Source organism: Ahaetulla prasina, chromosome 14 (genome assembly GCF_028640845.1).
Source record: "Ahaetulla prasina isolate Xishuangbanna chromosome 14, ASM2864084v1, whole genome shotgun sequence".
Lineage (NCBI taxonomy): Eukaryota > Metazoa > Chordata > Lepidosauria > Squamata > Colubridae > Ahaetulla > Ahaetulla prasina.
The window spans coordinates 14,459,926-14,484,180 of record NC_080552.1 but is presented as its reverse complement, the minus strand read 5'-3'; the positions used below and the strand labels follow the sequence as shown (position 1 = coordinate 14,484,180).

At 43.9% G+C, this 24,255-nt stretch overlaps 1 protein-coding gene across 1 annotated transcript; it reads right to left on the bottom strand.

The window, feature by feature from the left end:
• Positions 1-42: 42 nt before the first annotated feature.
• Positions 43-22,835, bottom strand: IGFALS (insulin like growth factor binding protein acid labile subunit). The gene is made up of 2 exons (XM_058157877.1): positions 22,796-22,835; positions 43-4,675 (listed from the first exon to the last, which is right to left on the bottom strand). Exon 2 carries the CDS (start codon positions 4,662-4,664, stop codon positions 2,874-2,876), a length of 1,791 nt encoding a protein of 596 aa, XP_058013860.1. The 5' UTR covers positions 4,665-4,675; positions 22,796-22,835; the 3' UTR covers positions 43-2,873.
• Positions 22,836-24,255: the final 1,420 nt, after the last annotated feature.

Sequence of the window (24,255 nt, the reverse complement as noted above, 5' to 3'; positions counted from 1 at the left end):
AGTGCCAAGTTCAGATTGTATGACAGGAGGACTTCCCTTTGATAATAATTTAGAAAACCACAACAGCCTGATTTCACTGTATAAGAATTATCAAGAAATGCAGTTTGTGGATTCTTTGAAAATATTACTTAACCTTTCGTTTCTATTTTAAGCGTCTCACTTCCACATTCTGCATATTCACCATATTTTTCGGAGTATAAGACACACTTTTTTCCTTCCTAAAAGAGGCTGAAAATTTGGCTGTGTCTTATACACCGAATGTAACCCCGCGCGGTACACAAAATGACTACCCGGAACAGCTGCTGCCTTCTCTTACCCCTTCCGCGCTTCACCTGCTTTAATCACTGGAGCTCCCTCTGAGGATCAGCTGTGCTTTTGAGGCTGTTTTTCAGCCCCAACGCGAGCTAAGCTATCTTCCGTGCTTTGCCTGCTTTTCTAATTGCTGCTCCCTCCGACAATCAGCTGTGCTTTAGAAGCACAGCCCCAACCTCAAAACCAGCAAGCAAACTAATGTGCTGGGACTATCCCGATGAATACCTGGTAGGCAGAATTTTCCCCCCTCCTATTTTCCTCCCCAAAAAGTAAAGTGCATCTTACGCTCTGGTGCGTCTTATACTCCGAAAAATATGGTACGTTGTGCTGTTGTTTGTCTCTTACAAAACAGAGATAAAATTGTCCAGGAAGACATACTGCTGTTACTTATCCCATGACATATAACCTTTAATTTTCACAAAAGAATCCTGAAATGTTTTCATTTTCTAGCTTCTATGATAGCAAAAGGGGGAAATCCCCATTATTCCCTCTTAGTTTTCATCTGGATGAAAGCAATCGCTAGAAATTCTTATGACAGAACTGAGGCAGAGGCTCCAAGGACAAGGAAAAATGACCCACGGGTGGTGAGGACACGAGAAAAACTCTAGAAAAAAATGGAAATACTGGTAAATTAAGCTTAGGATATTTCAGGAAAGACAAGAAGGGAGACTTGGGATCCAGAACTTAACAGTACATGATCCTCTGCTTTTCCAAAACCAGATATGAGGCACGGTGGTTAGAGTGCAGTACTGCAGGCTACTTCTGCTGACTGCCAGCTGACTGCAATTTAGCAGTTCAAAACTCACCAGGCTCAAGGTTGACTCAGCCTTCCATCCTTCCGAGGTGGGTAAAATGAGGACCCAGATTGTTGGCAAGAGGCTGACTCTGTAAAGAGGGCTGGAAAGCACCGTGAAGCGGTATATAAGTGTTAAGTGCTATCGCTATATATACCTCTACGTATTCAAAATATTTCTATCCAGTCTTTATGGCTAGGCATGTAGGGATTTCTACAGTCAAAGCACACTTTGGGAAATGATTTCCTTGTAAATCATGTGAACATGATATGAGTGAAACTACTCGATGGCAGCGTTCGCATAATAAACTTTATCAGGGCAATTAACAAACACAATAACGGCTGCATTGGCTCAATATACTAAGTTTGGTTAAGATTTCCCCCGTTTCTTTCCTGTCTAAGGGTGTTCTGTGAACTCGGCAACCAACGAGTTTACTGCCCAGTTTCATCTTTGTTTCTCCTGCACGACAATACCTCAGAGAGGTGGTCTGCCTAGTTGAGACCTGACAGAAGCCCAACCCTGAATTTAAAGATGCTCAGCTAAGCGCTGTTCCTGAGGCCCAGTGGTGGGTTCCACATATTCTTGCTACTGGTTCATCGTGCGCACACTCGCTTCACGCGCACACTTTCTGCACATGCGCCCAGCCTTCCGTGCATGTGCTTTGCTCAAGTGCGTGCCTTCCACACATGCGCCCAGCCTCAAAGACGTGGCTAAATAGGACAGCATTACGTCCGAGCGGGCAGGTGGAATATTACACGGAAACTGTAATATTCCACCTGACACCCACAGTCGCCAATACCGGTTCAACCGAACCGGCACGAACCAGCTGAATACCATCTCTGCTGAGTCTGCAGTCGACATCAGCAGTCTCCAAATATAATATTTCCCCCTCGCTCTGCTCACCAGAATAGAGTTTCCGTGTAATAGTCCACAATGCTTTTAAACCTTTTTTCTGGCTGCAAGAAGCTGTTAACAAAATTCCCAGGGCCCCTCTCAAGAGGCAAAGCTCTAGTGATAGAAAACTGGCTATGAAGTTGCGTTACTTGTCATTTACTTAGGCAAATTCATATATCAGAATTAGTTGAATTTCTTTTTTTTCTCCTGTTACGGAGCCTATCAAGTTATTGCAGAACCCAAGTTGGAAAAAATAACCACCTGTTTCCAAGTGATAAGTCGGCATTATGAGAAAACAGCAGGGCAACATCCATATTCCGTATTTCAGAACCAGTAGAAAATAAAAAAAAATACATACTTTATAAGGAGGAGGAGGAGGAAAAGCAAAGATTAACCAACTTAACTGAAATATTTGAGTCCTAAAGGCTTAAATATACTTAAGGAAGTTAACATCGATGCCACTATGATTCAGAATATTATTTGATCTTCACTATTATCCTTAATTAATTTTCCTAAATGTTAGGGTAATTCTCCATTAAATCAAACTTGACTGGGTTGTTGAATGAAGGAAGTCTATGCAAATTTTGTGGAAGCAATATACAAAGTTTGTCACCTTGTGAACTGTAACTTTCCAGTCTGATCTACAACTCTAGAAATGCCTGCTGGATTCCCAAGCAGTTTAAAAAGTCTGGTCTGATAGTGTGTTTTGAGATCAGCCACTTGCAATAGAGCTTTGTGATGACTAAGGACGCTCTCAAGTTGTGCTTGCTTCCTGATAGCTTCTTAAGTCCAAACACATTGAAGATTCGAATTTGTACTGTTCCCTAAAAAACAGAAAAGTTTCTTGGAGAAAAAGTTACTTGGAAAACACTTTTAACAGCCAACAAAATGATTTTCTTGAATATCCCGCAGATCAAGTCCTACCACTTCTGCTGGGCTAAGGCAAGTGATGTTGTTGTAGGTATATTCAGGTGCTTCTCCTTCTGTGATGGACTGCGTGTACCGCAGAACCACACCTGGTTGCTGCAGAGCAAAGTCTCGAAGTTCCTTGAGCGAGCAATTGCACGCCCATTTGTTCCCTTCTAGCCATAGCTGGACCAACGTAGGTGAGGGGCCGAGCCAATCCACCGAGAAGGTTCTCAGAGAGTTGTTCCTGATGTTCAGGTAGGTCAGTTTCGAGAAAGATGCAAAGACGCCACTGTCCAAGCTCTCCAAGAAGTTGTTGGAGAGATCGAGCCAAGAGAGACGCGACAACGGGGTGAAGGCTCCGGGGGAGATCTCTACCAGCTGATTGAAGGAAAGGAGGAGATACTCCAGGCTCCGTAGGCCTGTAAACTGATTTGGGGAGAGGCTGCTCAGCCGGTTGTGCTTGAGATCCAGATCAAGGAGCTCGTGTAAATCGTTCAAGCTGTGATCTTCGATGACGGAGATGGCGTTGAATCGCAGGAAGAGCCTTCGCAGGCTGGAGAGATCAGAAAACATTTGCGGCCTGATCCTTGTCAGGCAGCAGTTTTCCAGATGGAGGCTGTGGAGTTGGCTAAGACCCCTGAAAGTGAAATCGGGAAAGGTTGTAAGGCAATTCCCGGATAGGTTCATCACCGCCACGTTTGAAAGCCCGAGGAATGCCCCAGGCCTGATCTCCTGAATCTGGTTGTCGTTTAGAGTAAGAACTTCCAGCTGGCCCAATTTATCGAAGCTCTTTTCGAGCAAGGTGAGAATCTTATTGTTGCCCAGCTGTAATTCTTCTAGGAACTGCAGGTCTTTAAAAGTCCTGGGGCTCAAACTAGTGATGGAATTGCTGGAGAGACGCAAGACGTGAAGGCTCGAAAGACCCAGGAACGTGTCTTCAAAAAGCGTGGCAAGACGGTTGTGGGAGAGATCCAACCACCTCAGAGATTTCATGCCCACAAAGGCCCGCGGAGCAATGGCGTTGATTTGATTCTGGTTCAGGTAAAGTTTCAGCAGCTTCTGAAGCTTCGTGAAGATGTTACCTTTGATGCCCTTGAGAGAATTCCAACTCAGATCCAGTTCTCGCAACTCGCTGAGACTGTAGAACAGCTGGTGTTGGAGATAGTGCAGCTTGTTTCCAGACAGGACCATCTCCCTTAAATTGGGCAGGTCGTGAAAGACTTTGTCTGGCAGGACCACCAGGGAATTCCACCCTAGATTCAAATACCAGAGGTTAGAAAGTCCAGCAAATACCCCTTCTTCGATCTTGTTGAACTGGTTGTTGTTAAGACGTAAGGAAGCCAGGTTCTGAAGGTGGAGGAAGATATTGGGTGCCAGCGACTTCAGCCGATTACGTTCCAGGAGCAAAGAGTAGAGTCCTTCCAAACCATGGAAGGCGTGTTGTTCAATCCCTAATAATTGACTGCCCTGAAGGTTAAGGAATTCCAGGTTGGAGAGGTTCCTAAAAGCAAGAGCTAGCAAGGTTGTGAAATTGTTCCCATCCAGCCACAACATCCTCGTACTTCGTGGTACGTCTTCCGGCAAGGTGGTGAGGTTGCGCGCGCTACAGTAGACGCTCAGATCATCGTTGCAGTCGTCAAAGCTACAAACGCATAGGTTGGGGCATTTCTGACTTTCAGGACTTGAGCATTCTTTGAGCATCCTTGCTTCTGGATGCAGAGACATTGTCCCCAATGCCCATAGAAGTGTCAGCATGGAGGCTGCTCCTGTTGGAGAATTAAAAGGGGAAAATATATATATAAGAAAGCTAACAAAACTGGAACAAAACAAGTAGCAGATCTAGAAGGACGTGAAGAATTTTTAGCCCCATCTCAAGAACAGGGTGGTCGTTATTGGGAGGCAACTATCAGATCAGTTAGCATGAGGGCCACATCCAGGGTGGGCTACTGGGGGTTTGCAGGGGTTCGGGAGAACCTCTAGCTAAGATTCTGTGAAGTTCGGAGAACCTCCAAATCCCACTCCTGGCTGGCCCCTCCCACCCCGCCCCTCCCAGAAATCCTCATACACCTGTTTTGGATGCAGGTAAGCGCAGGGCATGTGCGGAGGCTCAGGGAGGGTGAAAAACGGGCCTACCGGAAGTTCGGGAAGGCCAGAAACAGGCCTGTTTCTGGGCTCCGGAGCCTATTCTATGTTTTTAATGTGTGTTACATTTAAAAAAAAATCCGTTATGTTAAAAAAAAAAGCTACAATTAAGGAAAAGAAACGGAATATTTTTTGACTTGGGACTTATTTTAGCAATGGCTAGCTGACAAAAACAGGAGCCAGAAACAGGGAAGTATAAGAAAGGATCAGTGATACAAGAAAGACGTGTTAAATTGGTTAAACAAATAGCATGGCTATGATTGGTATTAATATATATATATTGATATCAATGCAATGAATATTGCTGTAAACATTTTGAATTATTACTTCCTAAAATGATTTGTACCCAGTCAGCACACTGTTCGATTGAAGTTGGAATTTTTATATCCTATAAAATAAAATAAAAACATATTACCAAAAAAATTAAATAAATAAAGACGACTGAAAGCTGGAAACTCAACATAAGCACCGAACCTCTTTTTAAAAAAAAAAAAACGGGATGCAATTTGAGAAACGATGAACTAAACGGAAGTTCTAAATTTTGGACCAAAAGAAAGGCAGCCTAATAAAGAGAAAGAATGCCAGCGACTTCTGCACAAGGCATCTATGAAAGTACTGGAATGAAATCCCATCTCTTCTCGCTCCTTCGCACACGCAAGGACTTGCACATAACTATGTTACTACACCCATGTGATTTGTCTGAAAGTTATCAGGGCGACAGGGCGAAAAGAGACTTTTAACCCGAATGCATAAGGATAGTTTAAGGATAGTTTAAGGTCAAGGTAGATGTGGCCGGATGGAGTCACTGAAGCAGTCGGCGTGAGCTTAAATGGACTCCAGAGGATGGTAGAGGACAGGAAGGCCTGGAGGAACGTTGTCCATGGGATCGCGATCGGTCAGACACAACTTCGTAACTAACAACAGCAACAAAGGAAAGCTGAACGCCAAAGAATTGAAGCTTCTCCAGCACTTTGGTAAAGAAGCTGGTTTAAGTTTTATTTGACTTACCCTCAAATAAGACATCCCCTGTTAATAAGCCCAATCGGGCTTTTGAGCGCATGGCAATAAGGCCAAGCGCTTATTTCAAGGTTCAAAAAAATATAAGACAGGGTCTTATTTTCGGGAAAACACGGTAAATGCTGCCTGAACCCAAATAAACTCTGGATTGACTTATAAGATAAAAAACAAAATAACAAGTATACAAATTTTTTTTCGTTTTTTAAAAAATTAAATGTTTAATGCTTAAGCCAATCATTTGGACCGAGTGTGTTGTTGCCATAGGGCTATATCGCTGGCAACATCATCCAAATCTGGAAAGACCATCATTTGGACAATCAATTTAAAAACCATAGCTATAGATTCCAGTATCTGTAAGCCCAGAATAGAAATTTCTGTGGACGTGAACATTATAGATATGAACATCAGCAACCATTCACGTCCAAGCTATGGATGTACATGTTAAGGTGGCAAAATGCATATTTAACAAGCTTATGATGTAATGGCAATTGGCAGAAACATTCAAAAGGCTAGGAATACCGAAACTGCTTGAAAGAGAATGGGCAAAAATAAGATGGCGAAAATATCAGCCATCAGAAAGGGGGGAAAAATTTTCTGTAAAACTTTTTGAATAAAAAAAAAAAAGAGAGAATGGGCAAAATTGATAAAATTACCTGTCCTTGCCTTCCATTCAAAAAAGTCTCTGCTAGGCCAAAAAGAAAGAAGTAATGGATGCAAACGAATGCATTTAAAAGTTTTTAAAGAGGAGTTTTTCAGACTTAACAAAATATCACCTATTTAACTCTGGCACCCTGCAACACATCCTTCCAAAGTTGGCCAACGCTAGGAAATGTACCTTTTGAGAAATCGTCGTCATAGTGGAAGCTCCTGTTTTATAGTTGTTGTTTTTTTCCTCTTATGTGCATAAGGAAAAGACGCGCTATGGAGCTCATAGCAATTATTTTCCATACATTATTACAAGAGCCAGGTTAAGCAAACCAGTGGCCAAAGTTTATAGGTACCCTGTAATGCCCAAGGATTAAGGAAATCATGGTGGCGGGTTGGGAAGGTTTTCTACGAAAATTATTTTAACATCCCTTTAGGCAAGAGAATGTCTGTACCAGTGATGGATAGCCTTTTCCGGACCAAGTGTCGAAAGCGCACCCAAACCCCCAAAATGCAATGTGTGTGCGCCCCCTGTGCATGCCCTCTGCCCACCATGCATGTGTTCACGCCCCCCACATGCACCCCGCCTCCCCGCACATGCGTGGCAGACCTGAAGACCAGCTGGCCAGTGGGAGGCACATGCCACGCATGTGCGGGGAGGCGGGGTGCATGTGGGGTGTGTGAACACATGCATGGTGGGCAGAACTGAACTGGGGCAACAGCTCACATTCCGTCAGAGAGGATGCTGCGTGACACCTCTGGGACGCGTGCCATAGGTTTGCCGTCACGGGTCTATACATCCTGAGAATATAACTAGTCCTTTAATTCCATGCCGGTCAATCTGGCATGACAACATAAGAAGCATAGGGTTTTGTTTGAGTTGTGTTGCTTGCTTGCCTTCCCGTTTTTTCTTCTGGTCAAATCATCCCTCATGAAGTTGAGCAAAATGGGCCTCTGTGGCTCAGACTGGTAAGACAGTCTGTTATTAACAGCAGCTGCTTGCAATTACTGCAGGTTCAAATCCCACCAGGCCCAAGGTAGACTCAGCCTTCCATCCTTTATAAGGTAGGTAAAATGAGGACCCAGATTGTTGGGGGCAATAAGTTGACGTTGTATATAATATACAAATGGATGAAGACTATTGCTTGACATAGTGTAAGCCGCCCTGAGTCTTCGGAGAAGGGCGGGATATAAATGCAAATAAATAAATAAAATCAAACAACTTCCTCTGTCTGTGTCATATATATATTATACCCCGTTCACTTTTGCTCTAATATCCTATTCCACTTCCATTTCTCCTTCCTCTACCTGTTGCTCCTGCCCATTGCTACAATTCTTAAAGACGTTTTGCAATCTTTTTTTTTTAAACAGCCCCAAGATAAAGGGGATACATTGGCAAGATCTCTCCCCCCCCCTTTCCTGCTGCCCTGAGTTTGTCTTTTTCCCCTACAACGCTGGTCTTTGTAACTGGCAACGCAGGGCCGCAGGTTAAAGCTAGGACCCTTCGCAAAACGAATCCCACTCCCCAAAAAAGCTGCACGAATGTTATGCTGCAGCCCGAGAACCGTGGAATGCTTTACCTTAAGATACCTGTCAGGGGACAAAAAAAAGGAAAAACTGCAGGAACGAATAGATGGATCCTGCAAAAAAAAAAAAAAACCAGACGGATCCTGCAAAAGTTCCTCTTTTTCAACAGCCCTTTTCCTGTGGCAGAGTTGGTGGGACTGGGCATGCCGAAGGAAAACCAAAACACAGAATTACATTATTTTTTTTAGAGTGGGGGAAAAAATAGTTCCTCCCTACCTTTGCTCATTCTGGTTGCTCTCAGGCTGAAGTGTGAATAGTCCGACGGTCTGCAAGCAACCTCAGGTAATGCTGTCCTCTGGGTTTCCACCCCTGATACAAATAGAGCAGTTCAGCAGCTACCACCCTGTGGCTTGTCCAGCTATGTGTGTGTGAGAGAGGTTGCTTTTAACCCATCATTTACTGGCACGGAGCACTGAATGCCTTCAAGAGAGCAACCTGGGCAACGTTTACCTCTCTGGGAAGGCATAGCGGTTTCTCTGGGGTTACCTTGGCAGAGGTCTTCCCAAGCCGTCGTCAAAGTCTAAACTCCCCTTTCAAGTTAAAAACTCCACCTTAAAAACTTTAAATGCATTAGATAAAAAAAAATATATCCTAGACCTTTAAATGAATCCAGCTTCATATCATTCTGGTCTGCCAGGACAGCGAAGTCGAGTTTTAGTTTAGTTTACTTTATTGCCGTTGCACCTCGTACAATGAAATGAAATGCCGTCTTCAGTGTACATCATACAGAAGAAAATTATAAAAAATAAAACAGACACCTCCTTCATGTTCTATGCAATTGAATTGAAAACCCCTGATACTGCATTAATATTGCAGTACACAGTAGAATTCAATATAGTTGCTGAGAATAGAATAGAATAGAATAGAATAGAACAGAATAGAACAGAACAGAACAGAACCTGTTTCTCAGCCTATTTGTCCTGGTTTTTATTGACCTGTACCGTCTGCCAGATGGTAATAATTCCAAAAAAAAAAAAAAAAAAGGATGCCCAGGATGAGATGGATCTTTAAGAATGTTTTGAACTTTCTTAAGGCAGCAGCGGCTATCAAGCTCTTCCAAGAAGGGAAGAAGGCAACCAATGATCCTCTGGACAATGACGTTGACCCTCTGGAGTGCTGCCCTACCTGCCACTGTGCAAATGGCAAACCATACGCAGCTGCAAGTTAGTTAAAATACTCTCTATGGTGCAGCGGTAGAAGGTCACCAGCAATTTTTCATTCAGTTGTTGTTTCCTGAGAAGTCTCAGGCTTTCAGGGTTGATCTTTTGAATCCTAGGTCAAAGGGGATGGGGAGTGGGGTGTGAGGGGAGAGGAAGTCTAGAAAGATGTTAGATGTGGCTTCTGGGTTTCTCAGAGCCAGATCGAATGCCTAGATAACATGATAAACTAGTGAATAGATTCTGGTGTATATTGTACTCCTTGGTGATTCGCTACCCTGCTAGCTGGAGTGAATATGACAAGGAGGGGAAGCCTACAAGTGGACTACAGTTCCCATCACCCCCTGCTTGTAGACATGCGGCTGGGACTTCAACGGTGTCTGCTGGTTAAACGAATCACTACACAAGGGGTCTTTGGTGCTCATTGAGCTTGGTTGTTTCCTGGCAGATGTTTCATTACCCAGACTAGGTAACATCATCAGTGCTAGTAAGGAGTGGGATTTGCTCTCAGTTGATACTCTAGCGCAGGGGTCTGCAAACGTGGCTCTTTTAAGACTTGTGGACTTCAACTCCCAGAGTTCCTCAGCCAGCAAAGCTGTTGAACTCCACAAGTCTTAAAAGAGCCAAGTTTGCAGACTCCTGCTCTAGTGGGTTGCCCTGGGGTGGTCTTGGACTGTTTACTGTTGGCTTGCATGGCAACTCCTTGATGGAAACATCTGCAAGAAAACAACCAAATTCAAGAAAGCGGCATGGACTCTTCATTTCAACCCTGAGCTTCAAATATTCTCCTCTACTGGAATCACTACCAGCGGTAGGTTTCAATATTCTTACCACTGGTTCGCCGTCCGCATGCACGTCTTCCACTCATGCGCCCGGCCTTCCGCGCATGTGCTTTGTTCACTCGTGCACCTTCCGCACATGTGCCCAGCCTTGAAAACGTGCCTAAGTAGGATGGCATAGAGCCGGGGCGGGTGGACGGGCCCACCTGCAATCTCTGCTACCAGTTTGCCTGAATTGGCACGAACCGGCTGAATACCATCTCTGATCACTACAGACAAACCAGATACATATCCCAGTTTTCAAACTTTTTGGAGAAGAGCAATCTGAATTTCTTAGTCTTACCAGACTAATACTGACCTTAACTAGCCTTTTTGTAACGCAAAGATTGCCGCATCTTTTTCCCTACGAAATAACTATTTAAAGGGGATAAAATTGTTAGTTTCCACTTCTAGTGGTAGCAAGAAGTCAAACATCAACCCCTCAGCCACCATTAGGAAGAAAGGCAAATTCTCCTGGCTTCGTTCTTCCTATAGTATGGATCCCTGATTTCATCCTGCTTCCTAAGGATTGTTGTTGTTGTTGTTGTTGTTAGTTGTGAAGTCATGTCTGACCCATTGTGACCCCATGGACAACATTCCTCCAGGCCTTCCTGTCCTCTACCATCCTCTGGAGTCCATTTAAGCTCCCGCCAACTGCTTCAGTGACTCCATCCAGCCACCTCATTCTCTGCCGTCCCCTTCTTCTTTTGCCCTCCATCTTTCCCAGCATTAGGCTCTTCTCCAGGGAGTCCTTCCTTCTCCTTAGGTGGCCAAAGTATTTGAGTTTCCTCTTCAGGATCTGGCCTTCTAAAGAGCAGTCAGGGTTGGTCTCCTCTAGGACTGACCGGTTGGATTGCCTTGCAGTCCAAGGGACTCACAGGAATCTTCTCCAGCACCAGAGTTCAAAGGCCTCAATTCTTTGGCGCTCAGCCTTTCTCAAGGTATCTTTTTGCATGGGGTTTTCATGTCAGAGATACTGGAGTGGGTTGACATTTCCTTCTCCAATGGACATGTTTTGTCAGAACTCTCTGCTATGACTTGTCCGTCTTGGGTGGCCCCGCGCAGGGCCACCCAAGATGGACAAGTCATAGCTTGTCCGAGACGGACAAGTCATAGCTTCATTGAGCTTGGACATAGCTTGGACATAGTTTGGACATAGCTTGGACATAGCTTGTCCAAGACGGACAAGTCATAGCTTCATTGAGCTACGCAAGCCCCTTCGCCATGACAAGGCAGTAATCTGGTCTTATTAGGATGAAGAAGATAAGGTGGATACTTCTTAGATGTTTAGTTCCTGCTCATCTGCATATGCAGCCAAATATTCACAAAGTTAGAGCTCCATGGAGATCAGAGGTGGGTTTCAGCAGGTCTGGAGAACTGGTAGTGGAAATTCTGAGTAATTCGGAGAACCGGTAGTAAAAATTCTACCACAAAGAAGACTAAGTCAAGCTATTCTCCAAAGCACCTGAGGGCAGGACAAGAAGCAATGGGTGGAAACTAATCAAGGAGAGAAGCAACTTAGAACTAAGGAGGAATTTCCTGAGAGTGAGAACAATTAATAAGTGGAACAACTTGCCTGCAGAAGTTGTGAATGCTCCAACACTGGAAATTTTTAAGAAGATGTTGGCTAACCATTTGTCTGAAGTGGTGTAGGGTTTCCTGCCTGGGCAGGGGGTCAGACTAGAAGACCTCCAAGGTCCCTTCCAACTCTTTTATTCTATATTCTATGTTATTAGTCTCAAGTCCCTTCATTCTAGTTTAATGAAAAGAAGGACTAGGGGAGACATGACAGCAGCCTTCCAATATCTCAGGGGCTGCCACAAAGAAGACTGAGTCAAGCTATTCTCCAAAGCACCTGAGGGCAGGACAAGAAGCAATGGGTGGAAACTAATCAAGGAGAGAAGCAACCTGGAACTAAGGAAAAATTTCCTGACAGTGAGAACAATCAATCAGTGGAACAACTTGCCTGCAGAAGTTTTGAATGCTCCAACACTGGAAGTTTTTAAGAAGAGGTTGGACAACCATTTGTCTGAAGTGGTGCAGGGTTTCCCGCCTAAGCAGGGGGTTGGACTAGAAGACCTCCAAGTTCCCTTCCAACTCTTGTTATTCTATTCTATATACTTAATATCACAAAGGTGGGAATACAGCATAGGAGTGATTGTATTCAAAAATAGGTATGGCTGCTTAAGACAAGGAGCCCGGTCTTGTTGAAAGGGTGCAGGATACCACCTCTTTAATGAAATATCATCAATTCCTCTATTTGCTTTGTGACAAAAGGTTTTCAAGCATCGAAAAGCTCTTCAGAGAAGGTGGCATGCATGGATCTGTAACCGTGTGCAGTTTCAGGACAAAAGGAAGACCAAGAGAAACGGAGAATGGAGAAACTTCTTTAATTCTACCTGTCCTCCAGAGTTTGTCCTTGCTAGCGTTCCACATTTCTATTTAATTTAGATTTCTCCCCCCTCTCTCTCTCCTTCTCTTGTCTATTTTAACATTCTATTCTTGGAAATTATAGACCAAAAGGGCAAAATGAGAGAGAGAGAGAGAGACACACACACACATACAATCTCATAGGCGCTAAGTACATATTGACACAATGCTCAGAAACAAAGAGAGACAGAGAGAGAGGAGGGGGGAAAAAACCCTGAGTCAGCAGAGACCTTCGAGCCAAGAAAGATAAAACCTCAAATTTCATTAGGCACTTCATTTCTATAGACAGTTATATATGGTTATCTGGGGTTATTGTTTTTTTAAAAAATGATGTGCAAGACAGCACTTTTTTTATAATTAATGAATAGCCTTCCCCATGCACTCCATTTTTTTTTATTTTTAAATTTATATGCTAACCATCTCACTCTGAAAAACAACTCCCTGGGCAATGGAGGACTGACTGCATTTTTGTGATTTCAGCCCTCATAAAATCCCCGTGTTCGACAGGAGAAAAGACACATCTCTTCCTGCAGAAGAAATAAAACAAAAGTAGGGGATAAAGTTAGGGAAGTGGTAAGGCAAGCCATGTTGCTTCCATCTTTTTTTTTTTCCTTTTTGCAGAAACTTGTCAAGATGGTTATACTTTCTGGGCATGGGATACAGCATGGAACTTCCAAATGACGGATTTACAGTGATAACTCTCAAAAGTTTCACAAACACCTGAAAAAGGCAGGGGTTTGAGATCACTTGAGATCACCTCCTCCAGGTTAAAAATCTACCCACCCCATACGTTGTGGGTGTAGAGAATGCAGGCATGCTGTGAGTTCCCACCCTCATTCCCCCTCACACCAGAGATGGGTTTCACCAGGTCCTGACTGGGGAACTGGTAGCGGAAATTTTGAATGGTTCGGAGAACCGGCAAATCCCATCTCTGACTGGCCCCTCCACCATCTATTCTCTGCCTCCCAAGTCCCAGCTGATTGGGAAGAAATGGGAATTTTTCAGTAACCATTCCCTCGAGTGGGGAGGGAATGGAGATTTTGCAATATCCTTCCCACGAGTGGGGACAGAATGGGGATTTTGCAGTATCCTTCCCCTGGAGTGGAGTGGGAATGGAGATTTTACAGTATCCTTCCCCTGGAGTGGGGTGGGAATGGAGATTTTACAGTATCCTTTCCTTGGAGTGGGGAGGGAATGGAGATTTTGCAATATCCTTTCCATGAGTGGGGACAGAATGGAGATTTTACAGTATCCTTCCCCTGGAATGGGGTGAAAATGGGGATTTTGCAGTATCCTTCCCCTGCCACACCCACCAAGCCACGCCCACCGAACCAATAGTAAAAAGTTTTGAAACCCACCACTGCCTCACACTTATATGGACGCATCTGGATGCGAAACGGGTAAGGGACTGGAATCCAGCTTTTTATGGAAAGCTGAGGCTGTTCTCCCAGCAGAGTTTAACCTGCCAGGCCGAGACCACCAGAGACGGTCCCATCCATGATAACACCCAGGAAAGCAATTCAAACATTACTGAGGATGGAAGAGTTTACTGATTTACAGGGATCTTTTCCCCCAATAAGTGCTGTATTAGGAATGTTAGCTTATATTTACTGGTGTGTTGATATAGTTAGGTTTGCATTTCTTTATTGCTGCTATTCGATTACGCAAGATGATCAGAGGAGTGTGACTGAGGTAGCATATAAGATCCAGTATCACCCTGCCAACAAAAGTGCGTATAGTCAAGGCGATGGTTTTCCCAGTTGCAATGGATGGCTGTGAAAGTTGGACCATAAGGAAGGCTGAGTGCCAAAGAATTGAGGCCTTTGAACTCTGGTGCTGGAGAAGACTCCTGTGAGTCCCTTGGACTGCAAGGCGAACAAACAAATCAGTCCTAGAGGAGATCAACCCTGACTGCTCTTTAGAAGGCCAGATCCTGAAGAGGAAACTCAAATCCTTTGGCCACCTAATGAGGAGGAAGGACTTCCTGGAGAAGAGCCTAATGCTGGGAACGACTGAGGGCAAAAGAAGAAGGGGACGGCAGAGAACGAGGTGGCTGGATGGAGTCACTGAACCAGTAGGCATGAGCTTAAATGGACTCCGGGGGATGATAGAGGACAGGAAGGCCTGGAGGAACATTGTCCATGGGATCACGATGGGTCGGACACGACTTTGCAACTAACAACAACAACAAAATAAGACAGAGGAATCAAAGGTGTGACATTTGTGCTTTTAATGTAAGATTTCTGTCATGGGCCTCGGCAGGATGGATTTATGGGAGAGCAAGTGACATCATGGCATCATCCTACAAAGACACGGACTGCAGACCGAATGCATTGGCATCATGATACATGTGATGTCACTGGGGCATCTTGCATGGCTGATGTTGCTAGCTGGTCACTTTGAGTTTCCTTCTTTGGCTTTTCTGATTGGTTTCAGATTTTATTTGAGGGCATTATTTTTTGCATGCCCCACACAGAGGGCTGGCTTTGGAACGATATAAGCAGGTAATAAAATTAAAATGAAGTGGGGTAGGGTTTCCTGCCTAAGCAAGGAGTTGGACTAGAAGACCTCCAAGGTCCATTCCGACTCTGTTATTCTGTTATTAGGAGGAATTAGACAATCCAGTTCAAGGAAACGGAAGCCTTGTAAAATCACTGCCACTATTTGATTCTGCAGAAGGTGAAGCTTGGACCAGGAGATGAGAAATACATCCAGGAAAAAGACGTATTAAAGGAGTCAGATGTGTTAGGCATCGGTTCCAATAATCTTTAAGACAGCCTGACCGATTGCTATGCTTATGGGAATTGAAATACAAGTTGGATTAAAGTTCCTTAATAGCTGACCATCAAGCTTGACAATTATTCTGGTTATTTAAAAAAAAAAGGAAGGTAGTCCTGACTTAGTGACCCTAATTGGATCTGCAACTTCAGTTTTGGTTTGCCTCCTAGCCACTTCCACATTTTTTGGAATGTGCTTACTGTCTTGTATACATCACAAGCAATGTGATGCACTGGCAACCTGAAGCTGGGAGCCATGAAGTGCTATGCAAACAGCTTACTCCCTTGAAATCCCTTTCTCTCCAATCTCTCTGCTCTTCAGGAGCAGGGGAGAGAAAAGGCAAGTAAATTCTATAAGCAAATTTGTCCTTTGACCAACCCTTCTCCCCCCACATACCCCCGTAGAGCAGAGTGATTGTAGAGAAAGAGATGTTAAGAGAATATTATAACATGCCATGCACGTGTTATTTTTCAGCACCATTGTAACTTCAAACAGACTGAACAAGTGGTCAGTAAGTGAGGAATATGTATGCTGTTTACAATGGCTAGGAAACAATCTGGAAATATCTTCTGCGGGCAAAGGTGAGTCCTGCATAGATTCTTAATTCATCCATATTACAGGAAGTTTGTATGCACCATTCCAAGTTTCACGTGTGTGTGTGTGTGCAAAATAATTGATTTTTAAAAAAATTAGAGACATAGAGAAAGATAATCAACTGTTGCCATGAAATCTCTAAGGCAGGGGTCTCCAACCTTGGTCCCTTTAAGACTTGTGGACTTCAACTCCCAGAGTCCCTCAGCCTGGCTGAGGAACTCTGGGAGTTGTCGTCCACAAGTCTTAAAAGGACCAAGGTTGGAGACCCCTGCTCTAAGGATCTAGTATGGAGTAATCACAATAGTTTAGTAGAAACTCTGTAATTTTTCTGCAATTTGTAAATGAACCCAGGTGTTATATAATAACACTGGTTCACTGATGCTGAAACTCTTCACCATTCAGAAGGAAGCAGGCAGTCAAACTCAAATCAGCCTGAGTTAACCCAACGGCGATCTGTGGAACTGTCCTAAATAATGTTTCCTAGCAATACACAAGTTTGATTTCTAGTGTCACCTTCTCCAAAGGCGCCCAAGCCTAGTTTTTCAATTGCAGTCACTTCCTATACATTGAAATGTCTTGCTCCTGGGAATATATTTTTAAATATTAAACTGAGGTGTAGAACAAATACATTTGGCATTTCTAACAACGGCTCAGAAAGATTTCTGCCTTAAAACTCCGGAGAACTTTTGCTAGCCCGTGTCAATAATACAGACCTTAAGTACCAACCAGATGAGCCGGGGTGAAATCTACTTACCTTCTCTACAGGTTCGCAAGAGCACCCTGCGTGTGCTCGTTTTGCTCATTCGCCATCTTCACGTCTGATTATAGACCCTCTGTGCATGCACAAAGCCCTCTGCACATGTGCAAAGCCTTCTGCGCATTCGCAGAGTGTCAAAAACAGGTTATTTCCTGGTTAAAACCAGGAAGTAACAATGTCTGGGTGAGTGGGCGGAGCCTTGCGCTGCCGCTGCTACCAGTTCACCTGAACCAGAGTGAACTGGTAGCATTTCACCCCAGAGATGAGCCAAAAGGAAGCACAGCTTCCTAATTTGCTAACAAGGCCAGATTTCAAACACAAGAGGAGCAATATAATTAAGCACAAAGGACTCCATTCCCAATCGTTAATGCCTTGAATCCCCTTCTGTATGAGTAGAAGGAAGGCTCCCGAAAATGACCAGCAGGAGGGGAAAACATCTTAAACTTGCTGGTAAGCTGTTATTAATTTTCATTTTAATAGACCATTCGCATAAATTATCCCTGTTTCCACAGGATCTGTAAAAGAAGAGAAACAAACGGTGGCACATGAGTAGCAATAGAATAAAATATTCTATATTGTAAGGACTGTAACAGTAGAGTATTCGCCAAGATAATATTGTTAGCTAAAACAATATTAATCTATTAAGAGACGTTCCAGGGCTTCAAGTGGGCAATTTAACCACCACCTGGAATTTTGTCCTTAAAAAGTAGTTTTCAAGGGCCCCACTGAACCATAAAAGCCATCTCTTTGAAGGGCAATTGTCTTAAAAGTGACACAGAGTTAGCAAGTCTTGGCCAGCGGATCACAAGATCCATCTTCAGATTTCATTTGTAGGATTTCAGGATTTCCTCCACAATAATATTATGTCAGGCAATTGACATTTTAAAGAGCCCATTCCCCATTGGTTGTCACGTTTAAGTTCATAAGCCAGGATCAAACAGGGCTCGCGAGGGGCACTGCCCTCAAGCCTGATGCTAGTAGCCAAATTACTGGGGAGTAAATAGATAGATAGAGACAGTCTGGGGCAGTGGTTAAGGCATCAAGCTGGAAAGGAGAAGACCGAGAGTTCTAGTCCTGCCTTAGGCACAAAGTCTGTCAGGTAACCTTGAGCCTGTTGCTCTCTCTTAGCCCCTAGGAAAGAAGTAGTGACAAAATCATTTCAGAAGTCTTGCTGAGAAAACTGCAAGCAGTTGGCAGGAGTCAACAATTACTTGAAAGCACATATATAGGAAGGGAGGAAGGGAGGGAGGAAAGAGATTGGAATGAGGAGGAAGGGAAAGAGGAATGAATGAATGGAGGGAGGGAGGAAGGAAGGAAGGAGATTGGAATGAGGGAGGGAGAGGAAGGGAGGGAGGGAACGAGAAATGAAAGGAGGGAGGGATGGAAGAAGGAAGGGAAGGAGGGGAGAAGGAAGGAAGGAAGAAAGAAAGAAAGAAAGAAAGGGAGGAATGAAGGGAGGGAGGGAGGAAGGAAGGGAGGCAAAGGACAACACCTTTGTTTCTGAACCTTGGCAACCTGACGTTGTGTGGACTTCAACTCCCCTGCCTGCAGTGGAAGCCCACTCATCTTCAAGCTACCAAGGTTGAACAGTCCTGTAGTGCTGAAAGGGTGAGGAATCTGCAATCCTTAAAGTTGTTGCTAAATTACAACTGCCAGCAGAAATGGCTAATTTCCCAATTTGATTAGAACATTTTTATTCTTTATTTTAATTGTTGTAGGTTTTGGTTTAGGGATGTTTTCGTTATTTTTTTATAATCATTATTTCCACAGGTTTTATTTTTTTATCCGCTATGTAATCTGCTTAGATTGTGATGGACTGAAAAACAGAGGGAGGAATTCTGAGAAATGTAATTCAGCAATATTTTGAGAATCGTGGGTTTGCCTCCCCCTGCCTTCTCCTATTCGAACCTTCCGAACACCCGGTTTTCCAGGGAATTGAACCCAACCATTTTCAGTTCAACAAATTTTGGAAAGTAAAGTTGCAGTGTCCGTCAAACATCCATTATTTATTCTAGAAGAATCACCCATCCAACTGGTACAATGCCAAGCATTTCCTTTGCCAGGGCAGTTTTATTTGCCTATTGAGCAGCCAAAACTTAAGCAGAGGCCTTCGGAATGCTTGATGTCCATGGGACTTATTCTTTACCATTATTTATTTGTTATGCTTGTGCATTATACTTCTTTCCATGAGCATTTATAAGTTTGCATGGCATTCAACATAAACAGAGGGATAGAATCAAGATCACAAGAAATGTTTATACCACTTTATAATGCCTTTGAAAGGCCACACTTGGGATCCTGCATCCAATTTTGGTCACCACAATGTAAAAAAGATGGTGAGACTCTAGAAAGAGTGCAGAGAAGAGCAACAAACATGATTAGGGGACTGGAGGCTAAAACATATGAAGAAAAGTTGCAGAAACTTGGTATGAAAAGAAGGACTAGGGGAGACATGATAGCAGTGTTCCAGTATCTCAGGGGCTGCCCCAAAAAAGAGGGAGTCAAGCTATTCTCCAAAGCACCTGAGGGCAGGACAAGAAGCATCGGGTGGAAACTAATCAAGGAGAGAAGCAACTTAGAACTAAGGAGAAATTTACTGACAGTGAGAACAATTTATCAATGGAACAACTTGCCTCCAGAAGTTGCAAATGCTCCAAAACTGGACGTTTTTAAGAAGAGGTTGGATAACCATTTGTCTGAAGTGGGGTAGGGTTTCCTGTCTAGGCAGGGGTTGGACTAGAAGACCTCCAAGGCCCCTTCCAACTCTATTTTATTTATATATATATATATATATATATACACACACACACATATACATATAATACACACATACACACACACACACACACACACATTCTATTTCTGTCCCTCTAAATTTTGTTCAGCATCAACTATAGATTGGATTCTTTCCTGATATAATTGCATAAAATAGTGTACTGCTTTTCCTCAAATACACGGGACTATCTCCCACAATTTTACCTCTGCAACAGTAACTGTATAATTTTCCAGGTTGGACTAAGAAATAGGGAACGGTCCCAAGTCATTAAATGACATTTCTAGGGTAGAGAATAAGCAAAAGCCTGGACTTGCTCAACTCTAGTTCAACCCTAACCTTGTTTTTTGTCCTACTGGAAACTTGGGAGGGTGGGGTGGGGGTCACACCACTCCATTTCATGAGATCAAAGGAGGGGTTGGCTATAGATGGTGAATCTCAAGCCATAAAAGTGGGGCAGGAGACGGGTTAGTTGTAATCTTAAACAGCCACGAGATTCTTTGGTGTAAGCATCCTTCTCGACTTAGCTGTGCTATGCAAACTCTTTGATGCAACTCATTAAAGTAGGGGCAATTTCACGATTGCCCCCAGTCAGTCATTGGAGGGGAAAAAAGGGACATGGTCACAAAAGTTGAAGAAGGCAATTATCTCCATTACTGAGCTCACGCCTAAAATATATCACAATATATCACAAAACACACCTTCCAAACATTACTTAGTGACGCCTCCTATTGCCTACTGAGCCAATGGGGATGCAACCATGCTGGCCATTACTTGTCTGAGATACAAGAGTTGATAAGAGACCAAACAAGACTGAAAGGAGTGGATTATCTATTTTCCAGAACTGAAGTCCCCAGAGTTGTTAGTGTCATTGCCAGAACCACTAACGAGGTTCTACAACTAGGTTAATAGCTGACCGAGTTCCGGGTTTTGTTCAAACGGTAGGTTTTTTTTAAAAAAAACAACAACAACCAAAGGTTACAAAACAGGGACTATGTTCATGGAGGACATTAAGCAAGCAGCCTTGTTATTTGGCTCCTCCTTGGCAAGACTGGACAAATAGACTGACGGAAATGCTGATCGGGACACCTGAATAAGGTCACTAGCCTACTCCTCTCCTTAAAGCCGCAGAATCTGTAGTTTGCTATTAGCTTCTCATTCCTGGTTTGTTTGAAAAAGACTCTTGATTTGGATGTGATGGTCATAAAACACAGAAAGGAGCTTTGCGTTGTCACTCGCAGTGGAAAGAAGCGCCAAGAGCTAAGCCAAGGCATTGGCAATACACAACTTGATTACAATTAGTACTACATTCTTAGCACGCTGGTTGAAGGGAGATTCCCTTCTTGGTGCTCTCTGAGCTTAGTTGTTTTCTTGCAGACGTTTCATTACCCAACTAGATAACATCATCAGTGCTAGAAGGGAGTGGAGTTTGCGGAGAGAAGGAAGAGAATTGAGGCGTCCTTGGAGCTCTCTGAGCTTGGTGGTTTTCTTCCAGACGTTTCATTACCCAAACTAGGTAACATCATCAGTGCTAGAGGAGAGTGTTCAAGGAACCAAGAGCAAACCTCACTCCCTCTAGCACTGATGATGTTACCTAGTTTGGGTAATGAGACGTCTGCAAGAAAACCAAGCTCAGAGAGCACCAAGGACCCCTCATTTCAACCCCGAGCTACAAACATTCTCCTTTATTGAAGGCGACCTTCCAATATGGTCAGTAGGAACCATATTTTTAGAGATCTGATCTCCGGAAGTAACGAAACCCAGATAGGTTTGTTAACCTGAGATGCTCCCTCGTGGCATGGAGTAGTAGGGAGTACGTCATTAACATTTCCACTCAGGCTGCAATCAGCCTCTGCTGGTGCCCAAAGGGGCGGCTTTTCCATTATAGTTTCTTCTAGGAATTCGTTTATAGGAACAGGGAGTGTTGTCCAATCAGATTAGATAACCATTGTCCAATGTAAAATTGACATTGGCGAGAAGAGAAGTCAACCTTTTGTTGAAAACAGGCGCCCTTGTGACTCCCTGGCTTTCTGGGCAGTGACGGTATGGGGATGAAAAGTCAGCTATCCAAACAAACACCGGTTCAAGATCAAGGAAAGCATTGACTTTATACTTGGAATGGACCGCATGTGAACATTTTAGCAATTTCAAATAGCAATAGCACTTAGACTTATATACCACTTCACAGAGCTTTTACAGCCCTCTCCAAGCGGTTGACAGAGTCAGCCTATTTGCCCCCAACAATCTGGGTCCTCATTTTATCGACCTCGGAAGGATGGAAGGATGAGTCGAACCTTGAGCCGGTGAGATTTGAACTGCCGAACTGCAGCTAGCAGTCAGCTGAAGTAGCTCTGCAGTGCTGCACTCTAACCATTGAGCCACCTCGGCTCTTAAATTCCGGCAGAGCTTCTCTCGATCAAAGAAGTGGACAAAAGCTAGATTACTGAGAAAGGTAGCCCTTGACTTGCAACCATTTATTTAGTGATGGTTCGAAGTTACAACGGCATTGAAAACAGTGACGTAGGACCGTTTTTTTCACACTTATGACTTGCCGCATTTCTGTGGCCACACGGTCAAAATTCAGACACTCGGCAATGGCTCCTATTTATGACCGTTGCAGCGTCCAAGGGTCAAACGATCAACTTTTGTGACCTTCTGGCAAGCCGAGTCATTGGGGAAGCCAGATTCACTTAACAACTGTGGCAAGACATGGTGGTCGTAAGTCAAGGACTACTTGTATTGCTATGAGTTGTATTAAATTGGCAACTTCTCACTGCTAGTAACAGCTACCTCAACAATTGCTGAGATGCAGACCAACCTGGAAATTTGGAAGAGGGCAGGGGGGGAAAAATGGCTCTTGTTCTTAACAATCTGTAGAGATTCTTGGTCATCCAGGTCATGGTTTCCCCAAACGTGCTTTTTTTTTCAGGAGGCAACTGGACTTTCTTGGGGTTTTTTTTTTCTTTTGAAGGCGTTTCGCTTCTCCTCCAAGAAGCTTCTTCAGCTCTGACGGCCTCCCATTCCCCACTATGCTGCCAGAACTGAAGAAGCTTCTTGGAGGAGAAGCGAAACGTTTTCAAAAGGGGAGGGGGGAGTTTTTCAAAGGTTTCCAAAGTTTAGCTGCCTCCTGAAAAAGCAACTTTGGGGGGGGTCTCTTGTTCTTACAGAAAAAGGAACGCGTAAGGCACCTGTAACATGTTTAGTCCAGCCTGTTTGCCGGATTCTGAATCCTTCGTCCTCTGCAATGGCAACAGGTTTCTCGGATCTCTATTAAGTGAGGGGGGGGAAAAAAGAGAGAAAATGAATATTGGCTTCTGTTTTTTTGGTGTTTTTTTAAAAAAGTCATACGTTTTTCATTCCTTCGTTTGGTTTGTTTCCTGCTATAACTAATGCAGGCAGGGTGAGCTATAGTTGTTTCCTAAAGCAGAGGTCTCCAACCGTGGCAACTTTAAAGCTTGTGGACTTCCGCTCCCAGAATTCAACTTTGCTGGCTGAGGAATTCTGGGAGTTGAAGTCCCACAAGCCTTAAAGTTGCCAAGGTTGGAGACCCCTGTTCTAAAGAGGCAAACTAGACCTGACTTTAAGGGCATGCACTAAATGTATACATGCTTGAACATGCAAATGGGTAACCTATAAATACAACCTACTGTTTTGGAGCCCTTCCTTTCTTGCTTGAAACTCTTTGGCTTTTTCGTACTATTTTTTTTTAATATTGTCTGATATCTGAAAAGAAAGTCTAGGGGTGACATGATAGCTCCGCCATCTTCACATCCTCTTGTGCGCTCAGCCCCGCATCTCGGTTCCCTCCTTTCCACCACCACCACCCCAAAAATCCAGGCATCCCGCCTTCCACTTATTCTACGCCTCTCATTAGAATTTGTGGCAGGCCTGAAGGCTTAAAGGTGAAAAGATGGCTTCCAGGTCAGTGTTCCGATATCTCAGGAGCTGCCACAAAGAAGAGGGAGATGAGCTATTCTACAAAGCACCTGAAGATAGGAGAAGAAGCAATGGGTAGAAGCTAATCAAGGAGAGAAGCAACTTAGAACTAAGGAGGAATTTCCTGCCAGAACCAGGGGTGAAATCCAGCAGGTTCTGGAGAACCGGTAGCGGAAATTTTGAGTAGTTGGGAGAACCGGCAAATACCACCTCTGGCTGGCCCCAGAGTGGGGTGGGAATGGAGATTTTGCAATATCCTTCCCCTGGAGTGGGGAGGGAATGCAGATTTTGCTGTATCGTTCCCCTGCCACACCCACCAAGCCACACCATGCCCACCAAGCCACGCCCACAGAACCGGCAATAAAAAAAATTTGGATTTCACCACTGGACAGAACAATCAATCAGTGGAACAACTTGCCTGCAGAAGCTGTGAATGCTCCAACACTGGAAGTTTTTAAGAAGATGTTGGATAACCATTTGTCTGAAGTGTTGTAAGGTTTCCTGCCTAAGCAGGGGGGGTTGGACTAGAAGACCTCCAAGGTCCCTTCTGACTCTGTTATTCTATTCTATTCTATTCTATTCTATTCTATTCTATTCTATTCTATTCTATTCTATTTCTAGTCTAGTCTAGTCTAGTCTATTCTCTTTGGCAGCTTCTGGAAGCCATCATCATCATAATCACCATCGTTACGCTTTGTTTATCCTGCATTTT